This window comes from Panthera onca, chromosome C1, assembly GCF_046562875.1.
Source record: "Panthera onca isolate mPanOnc1 chromosome C1, mPanOnc1 haplotype 2, whole genome shotgun sequence".
NCBI lineage: Eukaryota > Metazoa > Chordata > Mammalia > Carnivora > Felidae > Panthera > Panthera onca.
The window spans coordinates 136583642-136598337 of record NC_138346.1 but is presented as its reverse complement, the minus strand read 5'-3'; the positions used below and the strand labels follow the sequence as shown (position 1 = coordinate 136598337).

General features: G+C 37.7%; 1 protein-coding gene and 1 long non-coding RNA gene across 2 annotated transcripts in view; one reads left to right on the top strand and one right to left on the bottom strand.

Moving 5' to 3' along the window:
- PALMD (palmdelphin) overlaps positions 1 to 14696 on the top strand; it is a 49176-nt gene that overhangs the window by 17980 nt on the left and 16500 nt on the right. The window contains exon 3 of the mRNA XM_060626330.2: positions 5344 to 5468. Coding sequence (XP_060482313.1) covers positions 5344 to 5468 — 125 coding nt within the window. The remainder of the gene's footprint in view (positions 1 to 5343; positions 5469 to 14696) is intronic.
- LOC132673614 (uncharacterized) lies at positions 528 to 4335 on the bottom strand. The gene is made up of 2 exons (XR_009608130.2): positions 4148 to 4335; positions 528 to 760 (listed from the first exon to the last, which is right to left on the bottom strand). It is a non-coding gene; the product is annotated as an uncharacterized LOC132673614 (long non-coding RNA).

Here is a 14696-nt window from a genome sequence, read left to right as displayed (position 1 = left end):
AGTAAAGATGCTTTAGGAAGGAAAAGAGAATCAGCATAGTTCTACTAACACCCTAATAACCATAGGGCAGGACAAGGATCTAGAAAATCTGCATATGAGATTAATACCTTCTGGTAAACTTGCGGAAAGTTGAAAGCATGCTTTTATTACTTTATCCCTTATTACTGAATTTCCTCATTTTCTTGGCTAACCTTGAGAATCCAGCCTTGATAATTTGGCCCTGAACACAGTCTTGCTTAACATCCCTAGGGATAGAACCAGCTAGGAAGTCCCTTTTGGAATCAATGAAAGGCCAGCCTTTCCCCAGGGGGTACACAGCAGACACTGTCTGGCAGGGTCAAGGATGCTTGGATTTAAAAGCTCAGTGCAATGAATCCAATTTTGTTTGAGTATGGCTTCGGGGTTTTGTTTTATTTTGTTTTGTTCTGTTTTGACAAAACATGAGATCATCACCAGAAATAAATCTCCATTTTTAAAATCAGACTTTACATCTTCCACGGGTGTGGTCATGTTGTAATTAAAGCACATTGAGTTTCAACATTTTATTACGTAGCTTAGTCACAGGATGCAACCAAATGACAAACAGGAGCTCCTTGTGAACAGGTCCAAGCAGGAAGCTACTTAGCTGGCAGGGCTGCTATCAATAGATTTAATGAATCCCTCAATGAAACAATGCCGCACACTTGTGGAATCTACACACTTAAGGTAAACTTGCCGAATTCAGCTAACTCCATCTTTCTCATGGGTCAGGTAACCACCTCTGAAAAGAAACATAATTTAAGATTCCAATTAGCCTCAGTTCTCTGGATTCCGTTTGCTCCTTTGTTTCTATATAAATGGACATTTCCAAAGTTTGATGGATAATTTCAAAGTATAGTCAGCCTGCTATCCTTGCAGTATTCACTTGCAGTGAATTTACATAAGTAGTAGACATAGCCAAGAAATGCAGTGTATATAATCAGAAAAATCAATGAAACAAAAACAAATTTTACCAAGTTACTTTGGTGAAGCTCAAATCAAAAATCAAATCCACAATAATTTTTGAGCTAAACCATTTCTAACTGTTAATCAGTGCTCTCTCTCTCTCATTCTCTCCCTCTCTTTCCCTCCCTCTCTCTCTCTCTCCCTCCCTCTCTCTCTCTCTCTCTCTCTCTCACACACACACACACACAGTTTACACACAATTTGAGTCTCACAATAAAGTCATGATTGCTTCTGAGTAAACAGAAAGCTGTCTAGCATTCAACAATTGCTATTCTTGTAGAATGTGTAGCCAAACAACAGTAGAGCTCACAGTAAGAGAAAGGGTTAAATATTCCCTCAGTTCACTCTAGGAAGCAAGTTTCACAAAGAAAACTCTGGCTCCAGGGCACCTGGGTGGCTCAGTCAGTTGAGCTTGAGTGTCCAAGCTCAGGTCATGATACCAGGGCCATGGGATCGAGCCCCATGCTGGGTTCCATGCTGAGCGTGGAGCATGCCCAGGGTTCTCTCTCTCTCTCTCTTTCTCTCTCTCTCTCTCTACCTCTGCCCCTCTCCCCTGCTCTTGCTCTCTCTCTAAAATAAAAACAGAAGAGGAAAGGAAAGGAAAGGAAAGGAAAGGAAAGGAAAGGAAAGGAAAGGAAAGGAAAGGAAAGGAATGGAAACTCTGACTCACTAAAAGTTCTGTTTCTGAAGTGGCGCTTCTTTTCAGTATTACCAAAACCAGTCCAAAAAAATAATACATGATCTTCCATATAGGTTTGCTTTCTGGAACCCAGGATACCTCTTCTAATCCAATCCAATCAACACATTATCATGCTTTGGATTGCTGTACACAGTTGTGCAGATTGTGTACTGCACAAAGGTACCTGAGAAAGGAGTGCTAAAACCCTGCCCATGCTCCCTTGGAACTGTGCACTCTGTCATCAGTCTGCTTCTGTCTGAAGGATGAAGTTTCTTTTTCTCTGCACAAAGGAGCTATCCACCTTCCCAGGCTGTGCACTGACCCAAAAGGGTGGAGATAAGAAACAGCAATTTTTCCTGATTTTTTTATTAATGCCATAGAAACTAGCAGTGGCCCTGGAGGGCTGTAGCCCTTCTGCCTGCAACCTAGTGGGAACCCCAATATTAAATAAATAACTAGGACAGGTTAAAAGATAATTTCTTAAATTTAAATAATAGTATAAGCAGTAATCTGGGGTGGTCAAAGGAGGTCTATTAAAGGTGTGGGATTTAAGCTGAGTCTTAACTGATAAGTAAGATTTATATAGGTGTATATAGGACCTTTTAGTCAATAAACATTTATTAAGGACCTATTATGTGTAAAGTACTAAGCAGGGCACTAAGAATACAAAATAAAGTTTGACCTGTATCCTTAAAATGGTAACTGACACAGGAACTTATAAAGACATACATTATGTGATGAGTGCTGTGTGCAAGACTAAAACTGCAAAAGGAACACAGAGGAAAGACTGGCAGTTTGAATAGAGTCACATTCGTCTAAGTTTTGCAGAAAATGGTTGGCCACAGCAAACAGCAACTAGGCACTGTTCCAAAATGGGGTTCAGAAATGTGCAGAAGTATTTTTAAAATCAATTCTAAAATATGTTCACCAAGTCAAGAAAGCTCTATTGGCCTCTACAGTTGCCAGTCTCCTTTAATTTTCTTCTTCATCCACCTGTTCTCAGCACTTTCCTGATTGCAAACTATTTCATTACACTTCACAAACATAAACATTTACAAAGTGCTCCTTCTGTGTCATTAGTACATACATTTCCAAATAATTGTAGGAACTCACTCTGATATTCTTTCGCTCTGGAACCTGGCAATCATACCAGTGACATGCTAGAAAGGGAGTTTCTGGGGATATGAGTAGCATTCTAACTTTCAAACATTTTTGAGATTTGTACACTATGGGTCTCCTTGCCTAGTAACATGATCACAATCTGTCACCAAGACACACAAAATGCACTCAACTTAGAAAACTTTTCTTTTCTGGAAGTCCATTTGATCCATGGTATAAAGAACTAATTTATTCCTAAAGTCTACTCTAACTGCTGTATAGAACGGAACATGCTTCAGGAAAACCTTTCCCTAAAAAAAAAATTAACTGCCCAAATATCCATTACCCACATGTCACTTATATTTTCATACAGTTAATACGGCTTTTGATTCTGAATGTCATTGTTGTGAAACAGATTTTACATCGACCTCATAGATGAAAGCACAAGTCTAAACTGTGACATAAAAGCAAAATAACTATCTTTAGGTTGTCACAATACGTAATTGTACCATATCATTTTAATTGCACATCCAAATTATGTATTTTATATTCAGAGGCAAAGGGTTCTTTGCCAGAGGTAAATGACAATTTGTGAATTATGAACAAAGTTTTACAACGATAAAATTTAAATTATTCTTGTTCCTAACCAGACTAAGAACCAAGAATGTAGCCCCAAGTTCACATAATCACATCACATGAATTATTCTCTGTTCTCTGTAACTCAGCATCATAAGACCATCCCATCTGAGTGCTTCTTGTAGTGATATTGATGTAAATGACTGAAACTGTCCTGGTAGGTGGTTTGTAAGGACTGTAATTTACTTTTGATAGGTGTCATCTGTCTTCTTTACTATGCATTAACTATCATCACATTCCATCAAATAAAAATAAATTAAAATCAAAGTAAATTCCTCAAATGAGTGTACTAAGATTTTCTTGGCATCTTTGACCTCAAGAGATAGATCTTGACCTTTATTAAGAACATTTTAACTGTGTCTGTGGGAGAACATTTCCGCAAACAGCTCAACAGCCATAATTAAGGGTTAAGGTAACACTGGGGCAAAGAATCTCTGGCTACAAACTGGAATAATACAAACTACTCTTATGGGGGGTGTTGTCCACATGCAATCACTTGAAACTCTGAAAAGGACAAAATGAACGTGATCATGTGGGATAAGGCTGTTACTCAATCTAGTGGTTTTCAAACTGTGTGTTCTGGGCATCCACAGGCTTCTGGGCCCCCTCCCTGCTTCAACTAGAGCAGGCCAGGTTTTATCAGCTCTATAAAGTATAATTCCATACAATATATATTTGTAAGCAGTATAACATTTCTTATTGGTTTGGAGACCATTGCCTTACTTAAAATAACCATCATGTGATACTTACCTAGCACAATCAACCTTATTTAAATTTTGTTTAAAATTCGAAGATATTTAGATTCCAGTAGTATTAGTTCTAGCATCCTTTTAAAAAAGGCAAAAGTTCTTTTTACTTGCTCTCATTTTAATTGTGATGTAAGAGAAAGAAGTCTCAGACAATACAGAGTTCCCATTCTTCTCACCATTTTAGGCACAAATCCCCAATAAGTAATTATTAAACAAATAGTTTACACAAGTAGATTAGATATATAGGGAGAACAGTTTTCTTCAGGAAGAAAAGGAGAAACTCAAACTCTTTGGAATTAATACCTAACACTTCCTACGTAAGACATGGATGGGGTGCTAGCTAAGTCCTCTCCAAAATTTACACATCTCTCATTTGCTTTTTCTCAGGCTCAGGATCCAGGATTATAATTCTTTCATGCAAATTCAAAGGGTTTTTTCCCATATGATAAAACATAAATATTTATCATCTTGTTAAAGTTGACAAAATTTCAAGTTAGATCAGTGAATTTTGTGCATCGTATTATTGGAACAAGTAGTTTTGTACTAAACTTAGGTATCTGGAACCGGGGAGGTTCTCAGAAGACAGAAGAGGTACTGGGTGGGCAAAGCAATAAGTGCTGACCACACCACTTAAGACTAACATCGAATTAGTTTAAGACACAATAGCAATCTCTTGTTTTGCCCCTCATTTCAATTAATCCCACACAAAAAAATTTTGGAGCATTTTCTGTACACTGTCATTGGGATGAATAAAAAAATGGCTTCAAGGAAGGAGCCTTTTACTTCAAAGACAAAAGATGTACACCCATTAATCAAATAAGTAATAGTTAGACATCACGTGATAAGATCTCTGTACAACTGCTAGACATACAGTGTAGGTAAGCAGAGTGCTGCATGATTCTGAAGAAAGAGAGCTCTCTGAGGGTAAGGATGGGGGAAGGACAGAGATTTTCACAGAGAAGGAAGAACCTACTCTAGAACGTGCAGGATAAACAGGATTTAGATACATAAAACTGGCTTTGGAAGGGGGTTACAAAGGTTGCAATGAAGGGAAACACCAGATTTATTCAGGTAACGCAGTGAGAAAAAAAATCATTTCTCTTTACTATGTTCACTATTAACATTCATAAGATTTCAAAGTAGTTAGAGATTTAGGAAATTATTGATTAAGAACATCTTTATGTTTCCTGATATCAGAAAAAGGCCTTAAGGGAGAAATGGCTTCTAGATGGAGTCAGCAGCGGAAAAGAACAGGAAGAGATGAAGAAGCAGAATCAACAAGACCAGCACCAGATCCAGGTTCTAGAACAAAGCATCCTCAGGTACAGCCCTCACTGACCTACTCCATAACTCCCTTTATTTTGACTTTGCCCATGTTGCATGTATAAGATCCATTCTTATTTTTAAGGGCATAATCACATCTTCATTTGGATTTCTAATAAAGACTAAGGCAACACCAGAAGATGACAGAAATTTCACTGTTAATGCCACCTACACATAGCAACACATGATTTATTTTTTAAATACATACTGGTGACTTACCCAGAGCTCTCCAAGCCTATTTCCTCATCTAAAAAATGGTAGTAACAATATCTATCTTTTACAGTTGTTGAGCAAATTAAAAATATATGTTCTAAGCTACTAGCACCAGCTGGCACATAAGGGGTAGTCAAAAAACAGTCCTTATTCACAGCCCCAACCCTTACTCTCACCTTAGGACAGGTGACAGTTCTCTGGATGTGTTTACACTGTGTGTCCATCACCCTTCTCCTGGGCTCTCCCCAGTCACAACCATGTTTTGGAAGAGAAGACACTGTAGGAATACTTCACTAGCATTTTCTCTCTTCTACCTTCCCAATTATTTGGTCCCAGGTGTTGACCTCACTTCTCAATGTCCTTCCCTGCCCATCACCCACAATCAGTACCAAGTCAGCAACTTGTGATATAACAAGTAAAGCTTTTAAATTGCCTTGGCTTAAAAAGTGATGAACATGAAAAATATATATATATTGAAAAGCTCGAATGGAAGATTGGGTTGTTAGTATTATCACAAAATATAGATAGCATGAAAGAAAGAGACGTGGGAAATGTCAGAATCATTTTCTAACCCACACACAGAAAAAAGATGGAATTTCTTGTGGTATAATAATGACAATAATTTAAAGCCTATGGATCTTTGAAATAAATATAGGTAGCTTTCAAAATCTCACTCACTGTGAATTTGTCCTCTTTAGTGAGAACTATAGGAAAGACCTGAAAGGTAAAAATATCCACTAGCTGTACAACTACATTTTGCCCATCCTCACCACACTATACAGACAGATTGCATTAGGCCTTCAAATTGACAGCATGGAAAAAAGCTTCCTTTTTTTTAACTGTTTCTCACGTTACTTGCCTAATTTCACACGCTTGCACATTTAATAGCTAAAATCACTGACTACTCATCCTTATTCAGATGTTTTTTTAAATTAACAATTCTTTAAAAGTTATATTGTAATCATTGAAGTGTTTATATTTATAAACCCCTCGGTTGTTTGCTCAAAGATGTGAAGTGTTTCTGAATGGTAGATAACAATTCCTTAAAAATAACTCAATAAATCAACTCTACAGTTGGGAAAACTTGATCCTTTGTCAGGCGTCCCTTAGCAAGAGCTTCTTAGCAAAGTCTGGCTTAGCTGATGATTACTTTCTCGTCCTTAGCACAGAACCCTTATCTCTGAAGGAGTTCTGAATTTAATCCCTGCATACCCTACGCTCTGCAGACATATGCCTGCTTCTCTTCAGAGCCCCCTCTTATTTAAGAGTCTTTGCCCATACTGAATACCTACAACTTTTTCTGCACTTGATGATAACTGAAGTGGCTAACAGACTCAGACGCATTAACAAGTTTGGGCAGCGCTGTAAGTAATCCCAGAGAATTTACTAGGGTTCTACTGATTGCTTTCAGACCTTGCCTGAATGCTCTGAGAAGCACATAAACTTCTAGTGGTACCGACCATGGCTTCCCTAGTTAGAGTTCCTATATGACCAAAAAAAAAAAAAAAAAAAAAAAAAAAAGGAGGAGGAAGAGGAGCAGGAAGAAGAAGACAAACCATATTTACCAGCCATATTACCTGCCAGGTACTTTACAGATTATCATCCCATCTAATCTTCATAACCCTGTGATGCATTGTCATTATCTTCACTTTTGGCACATAAGGGGTAAAGAATTCACATAATTACAAAGTGGTGGATCAGAAACTCATGACTACCCTATGCTACCTATAAAGTGATGCCACACAGCATTTTAGACCACACACTATGGTCCGAAAACCTATTATCTCTTACAGGAAGTCTTTAAAGCATGTTCTGACCCTTGGTTCTCCTTTCTCCAAAGAGCTCCTAGCACTCTCCGGATCTTCTTTCATGTTGCTCTCACATTACACAATTCTGGCATCTTCTGATGAGTTTATTTATTTTTTTTATTTTCTGTTTTAATTGAAGTACTGTTGACATATAATGTTACATTAGTTTCAGGTATACCAAATAGTGATTTGACAGTTCTATACATTACACAATGCTCACCACAACATGTACAGTCACCACCTGTCACCGTACAATGTCACTGCAATATTATTGACTGGATTCCCTAGGCTGTGCTTTCATCCCCGTGACTTCACTACAACTTTGTTTTAGATCTTCAGGATGTCATTAACCATAAGTGCTCCTTTATTAGCACCAAATGATTTTAACCCCCAAATATAAAATAACAGGAATGATTTATTTTTAAATGGCCTTGTGCCATTGACAAAGCACTTGCACTTCCATTAAGTCATTTCATTCTCACAGCAATCCTAGAATGAAAGCATTAACACCTCCATTGCATAGAGGAGGAAATAGGCTCAGAGAGGATAAGGGACTTAATTAAGGTCACAGAGCCATTAAAGGTAAACTTGGGCCTCACAGCAAGTCCCATTCAGTGCTCTCCTGCTATAAAACTAAAAGAGAGCTGTGGGTTTACATGTTCTGGAAATAGTAAAACATCTAATACCTCGTAGCAAGTTGCTTTGTTTAAGGAATGGTCCTAAAAAAAATGTATTTGCAAAGAGTTCATATCAAGAATTTGCATTGTTGTGATGCACGAAGGCTGTTTATCTCGTTTAAAATGTGCAGGGAACAGAATGTTCTGAAGCAACATACAGAGACAAAATAATATCTGTGCCTTGTCTGTATTAAACAGCCTCCACTACTGCCCAGCATTAAAGAAATCATGTCGCCAAAGCAGCTTTACCTGATAACTGAACATTTTCTTCTCAGATATTTCTACAACTGCTAAATAATCAGGTGCATGTTTTTAAATTCAGTGTTTCTCCAAAACAGCTACCCGCAGTGCTTAAGAAGCTTTTATTACCAGCTAAAGAAAGTACATTTTCCCGCTAGCTCCAAGAGGCAACCAAGTCAAAGGATGGAATTGAACTAGACAGAGCCACCCTTCTTCCCTAAGCAGGGAAAGCATCCCAAACCCTGAATGACTGTTTATCACTTGACTTAGGTGCCTGCTCAAGGGTGACATTTGCCACCTGCCAGGCCTCTCAGCTAGAGGATAAGATTTTAAACGGGAACATCAAAATAGAAACGCTGCTATTACCTCAGAGTCTGCAGCAGGGCCAGACTGCTCCTGAAGTTTTCATTCCTACTACTACTCCCAGTCTTGTGAGAGGAACTGAAAGAGCATGGCCTTTGGCATTCAAATCCCTGCTCTGTCAACCACGGTACCTATAAGCCTGACATGTTCTCTCATCTCTTTGGGCCTCAGTTTCCTTGTCTGTAATAGTGGGACAATTATAGTGACTTCACAGGACTTCATGAGTGATCAGCTTGGAAAGTACCTGACACATGGTAGGTGTTCAAAAAATATTAGACCCTAGTCCTTATGAGGAGTCAAAAATAATTAGAAGAAGGACACTGCCTGGAATTTTATCTGGGGATTTTTATCTCTTGGCCAAGATGTCTCATTTCTTTATGCCAGTACAAAGAATCTTTTCCTTTGAGTAAACTGAGATTACCACGCAATTAGAATTCTTTCCATTTGGAAATAATGGATGGGTTTTCTTTATGACTTGAAGACTAAAACGCTCACAATACTGGTTAATTTTTACAGAGCATGTGTTATAGACCAGGCACTGTGTTCAACATTTCATACAGATTATCTCACTGAATTCTCACAACCACGCTATGAGGTAGATTAACACTTAATAGGTGAGAAAAATGACATTTGTAGATGCTAACTTGCCCCATCGCATACAGCTAAAAAATTAGGACTCAGGATTTAAAATCTAATTAAATGTCTTAATCATAAAAATAAATTATGCCTCAGATCCTGTAGAAAATTTTTATAAAAGTTAAATCCTGTAAATGCTACCCTTTTACAGCACTTTTCATTTCCAACCCATGTAACGATTTCATTGTCTTATATGCATAGATACTCATATGACTCTCTGCCATATTAAAAACTCAAAGCTTCCCTGACTCACACATAACCTTTAAGTAAAACATGTCTGCTTATTCATCCTCTCATCTTTTCTTTCAGAACAGCAACGTTTCAGAAAATAAGTAGGTTTCCATGGTTTTTGTCTCTGAGTCACATTCTTAGCTTTGGAACAATATTAGTGGGTATTTTGCCTGTGCCTTAGGAGGAAATGTTCCCAGGAGTAAAATGATACTGAACATCTCCTTCTGAATCACTTTGCTTAAATAGAGTTTCAATTTGCCTCCCAAATGAGCCCTGTTCTTACTGTGACCACTGAACCATTTACTACCTGATTGTAGGCACAGGTGCAAATCCAGCACCGACCTCTCAGTCCAGACACCCATGTGTACAAATTTATAGGCTGGCTTAGAATTCCTGTTTTGTCACGTCTGTTGCTTTCCTCCATCCAATAGCCAACACCCATAATGAGCCCCCCCTCCAAACACCCTCAGAAGCATCCAAAGGAGCTGTGTCGTTCACATTCTAGATTCCTCTTTCCTATGTGGCTGCCCAGCTGTCCTCCCTCTGCCAAAATGCCTTGCATCAAGTTGCCCTCCAGAGGCTTGCTACTTTTTGAACTATGTCCAAAGACCTCTGACTTTAATTGGAGCACACAGAGTGCCTGACAGAAATGTCATAAGCATAAAATGCAAAAGGTTAACTGCCAGGGAGAATGATGTAAATGCACTGCCTTCCCTTTGAGAAGGATTATCTACTTATGATTAAATGTTCTCTAGTAAGGATTTTTTTTTAATATTCCAAAGTACCCTTCTGACCCTCTGCCTTTCTTTAATGAGCTTTAATTTGTCTCCAAATGGTAGACACTGCCTGCCCCATAAGGTACTAATATGAAGATGCAGGAAAGATTGGATTTCTGTGTGATTGTATGTCATGAGAAAATCTGAGGAGCAGGTCATTACTGCAGCTGCCACCATCCCACATAAGGGAAGTGCCACTACAAATGGAGATGCAATATTAGGAAATGCACTCTGCTCAAGATCATATAAAGCAGTAATCTACTCTGTTAACTCAAAAAATAGCAGGCAAGATTCAGTTTCAAAAACAGAACCCAAAGGATCGATGGAGAAATATAAAGGCTAAATGATTTTGATGCTGGTTATAGTTTATCAAAGTTCAGCTCGCTGTGATTTCTATCCAAATTCAACCCCCTACCTAATGCTCTCATCTACCTGTGCAGTTCATTAACTGTACCTTAATGAAACTGATGTCTCATCCAACACAGTGAGGAATGCTGCATGAAAAATGTCACATTCTGACCCAACCAGCCATATCTAACATCATATTGTGGGAGAGGCACAAGCTGCTCTTGTGACAATGTGAGAGAGAGAAGAGAAAGGGGGAAAAGGCACACAAAAAAAGAGAGAGAGGGAGAGAGAGAGAAACCCACCATTTGTTTCTTCTTCTTAAATCTGCTGTTGCCTAGAAACACTTAAGAAATTATTCTGAAGCAATTATATGAGTCAAAAGCATTCCAAGCATGTTTTTCACTTTCCATATTTGACTAATTGGTTTATCAGATTTGCAATAGTTCATCTGTTGTTGTTTTTAATTTCCCAGATATTGTGATTATTTTTAACTCAGGAGATTTTTTTAATGTAACAAAAACAGCAAAATAAATCAAATTTCCAGCAAAAAAAGAGGAAGAAATCTAACCCCCAAACCCCATCAAAAAAAAAAAAAAAAAAGCCTAGTACAATGCCTAGCACATAATAGGAATACCTGTGATTATGTAGCTTAAAAAATGAATGAATGGGAAAATATGGATGATGGATGATGGATGGATGGTCAGACTTGAAAATACCATCTATTAAAGGGTCCAGCTAAAGACTAGACAATGACTTGAACATTAATGAAATAAAAATGAAAGCCTTGAAATTCTTTAAAAAATAAAAAAGGATAACCACCCAACTATCTTGAGTCAAGGGCAAAGTCACATGACAGTGGTTTTTGAGGCCATTGTTCATGACGTGTTGTAACACCTCACCCTCACTTCACTTTCTCATCTTTCCCCTCTTTCCTATGCTCTTTTATTTCCTTATCCCCCACTTCCCAGCATCCTCTGTGATTCACACCTGCCAATCTCATCCATAGCTTAGTAAAAATAGGGTTAAATGATTACCCAGCATAAACACCCCCACCCCCACCAGGGCTTTGATAGTCTAAAAAGTAGATTAGAATAACACCACTCCACTGCAATTCAATAATAACAGCTACCCTTTATGCAGCATATATTATATACTCTGAGCATTACTCTGAGAAAAACAATTCTCTGAGGAAAGTCTAATTAGCATTATTTTACATATAAGGACACTAAAGCACAGAAAGCTATAAATCTAGTAGCAGACAAGCCATGAGTCACACATAGATCTTTCTGACCCCAGACCCATTCCACCAGGACTCACTCGGTTCATTCTTGATTCATTTCAATGAAGATTTATAGAGAACCTGCCACATCGAACCCATCTTTGTCTTAAGTAAAGGAGATTGAGATCATAAGTGCCTCAAAGCAAATTTTTAGTTATGTTTACTTCTCTTTAGATCCTTTAACTTTTCAAAGTGATTTTACATTATTTCATTTAAAACAATATTCAGTAACTTGAAATACAAATTAAAAACCACTAGCATGGACATCATAAATCTTTGGCTGTGTTGACATGAGTAATGAAGGAACAAAGGAGCAAATGAACAAAGGAGAAAGTGGGAGAGGAGTAATTGTCACAAAGAATGTTCAAAGGCAGAAATTCTTTGTACAATATGCTACCAAAGGGCCTAGGTTTCCCCATTCTCCAAGATTGTCCCCCACCCCAGATCTATGACTAAATTTATCAGCTCAGAAAGCTTCCACATACACCCCTTGGAATGCATCTTTTATCTGCCACAAGCTAAGTGTCACTTAGCCCATTTAGACCACCCCAAGCTAACTGGTCCTTGTTGGTTATTCTATGTTATATTAAGATTGGAATTTATATTTATTGGTCTTCAAATAATAGAGTCCTGTTCTTGGTATCAAATATGAACAATTAATACTAGAAGCAAAGCAAAAATGAAGTGGATAGAAAGTTGAAAATATAGTGGCTGCTCTATAATACTGTTGGAAATAAATGTTAAGGGTTACAAGGCATACAGCCAGTAATTATTTCTGAACAGAGAGAGTCAATGGCTGCATACATCATTGAATATGTTTTGCCATTTCATAATATGGTAACAAGTAATTTATTCACTAAAAATATTTTCCCCTACAACTTTTTTTTTAAAGAAAAAAAAGCTTTCCAAAATCATGGATAAGCACATCTGCAGCTAACTTGCCATGTCCTGGCTAAGGCACCTCATGGCACCTATGTATGTAGAGGTCAATTTGAATTATTATTAAAACTATTTAGCTCAGGGTGCCTGGGTGGCTCAGTCAAACATCTGACTTCAGCTCAGGTCATGATCTCATGGTTCGTGAGTTCGAGCCCCACGTCAGGCTCTGCACTGACAGCTCAGAGCCTGGAGCCTGCCTCGGATTCTGTATCTCCCTCTCTCTCTGCCCCCCCCCCCCCACCTTTCTCTCTCAAAAAATAAATAAGCATTAAAATTTTTAAGTTTAAAAAAAATATTTAGCTCTTATTAAGTATTTATCATGTACGACAAGGCTCTCTACAGGCTCTAATTAAAAACCACACACCCAGCTTCTGTCCTACCAGAGCACTCAAGAAGCCCATAACTAACCAGTCTACCATACCACACCAACCTCCAGACTGTGCATTTATTTGCATTCATTTGAAAACCTTGTTTGTAACCTGCCCATGAAAGTGACTGATTCTCTGAAAACCAGTTTGGCCTCTTATTTTTCATGGAAAATTAAAGCCTTAATTTACAAAATATTGTTCTGATGAAGAGCATTTGCTTTTCTACTAAATGATTATCTTCTAACATTATCTGCCTACATGGCAGTTTCAACTCATGATAGTATCATCTGCCCATAATATAATTATTAATATTTACAGAGTTATATTAGGAGATGAGATTCACCCATGCAAAAGCTGCTCGCATGTAACTATAAATTATTCAGCTTTTCTAAACATCTGCTCTGTTCCCAATTATCAGAGCCAAGTGACACTTGTTTCAATGTCACTGCTGGGCTAGCTCTCTGCTTCTTGTTATCTTGAAGCTGCTGTGTCGCATTGTTCCTCCTGTTCTTAAATGCTCAGGATTAGAGGCAATAGATCTGGCTTAGGCCAAACTGAGTGTTTGTTGTATGCCAAATGCCCTTTAATTCTCTGGCATGCTTACCCACAGCATGTGATTGTTTGCACTAATGGGTTAGATCTTCCTTATTATACACATGCCTGTTGGCAAGGCTGATTGTAAGGCAATTCATGTCCTATGTCTGTGCGTACAAGTATTCTTCATCTTTTTTTATTATATAGTTTTATTTCAGTTTGGTGAGTAAAATGTGCCTGACATGTGTTAAGTGCTTAAAAAAAGTGTGTTAAATGTTTGATGAAATTTTTCAGACCCCTAGTTTTAAAAATAAAACAAAAAATCAACCCACCTTCTACTAGACTGCATATTCTCAATTTTATGACAAAATAGAGTTTGATATTATCATAAAGCAAAGTACCTATAAAGATAAAACATCTTTAACCTCTGATCCATCAATAATAACTTATCTGCCCATTACATATGACCAACACACTGCAGTCAAGATTACCTAATTAAAGTCATCAACTACATATACTTAACAGTATCTGTTAGAGTTCCAAAGCTATTCATTTTAATCAGTCATAGTTAAAAAATAAAAGATCTTTCTTTTATCATTGTAAACCTTAGCCACTGAGCATTAACTAGCTAACATCAATATAAACCATGTCAGATTTGGTAGATGATTTAGAAACATGTAGCTTCTTCAATCACTAGATGCAAAGCTGATCTATTTTTCTATTTTTACTGGCTAACTACCTGAAATGCAAGGTAACAATGAGTAATTTTGCAAATCAAAGAAAAAAATCTCATAAAGTTGGTTATGCAAAGGTTC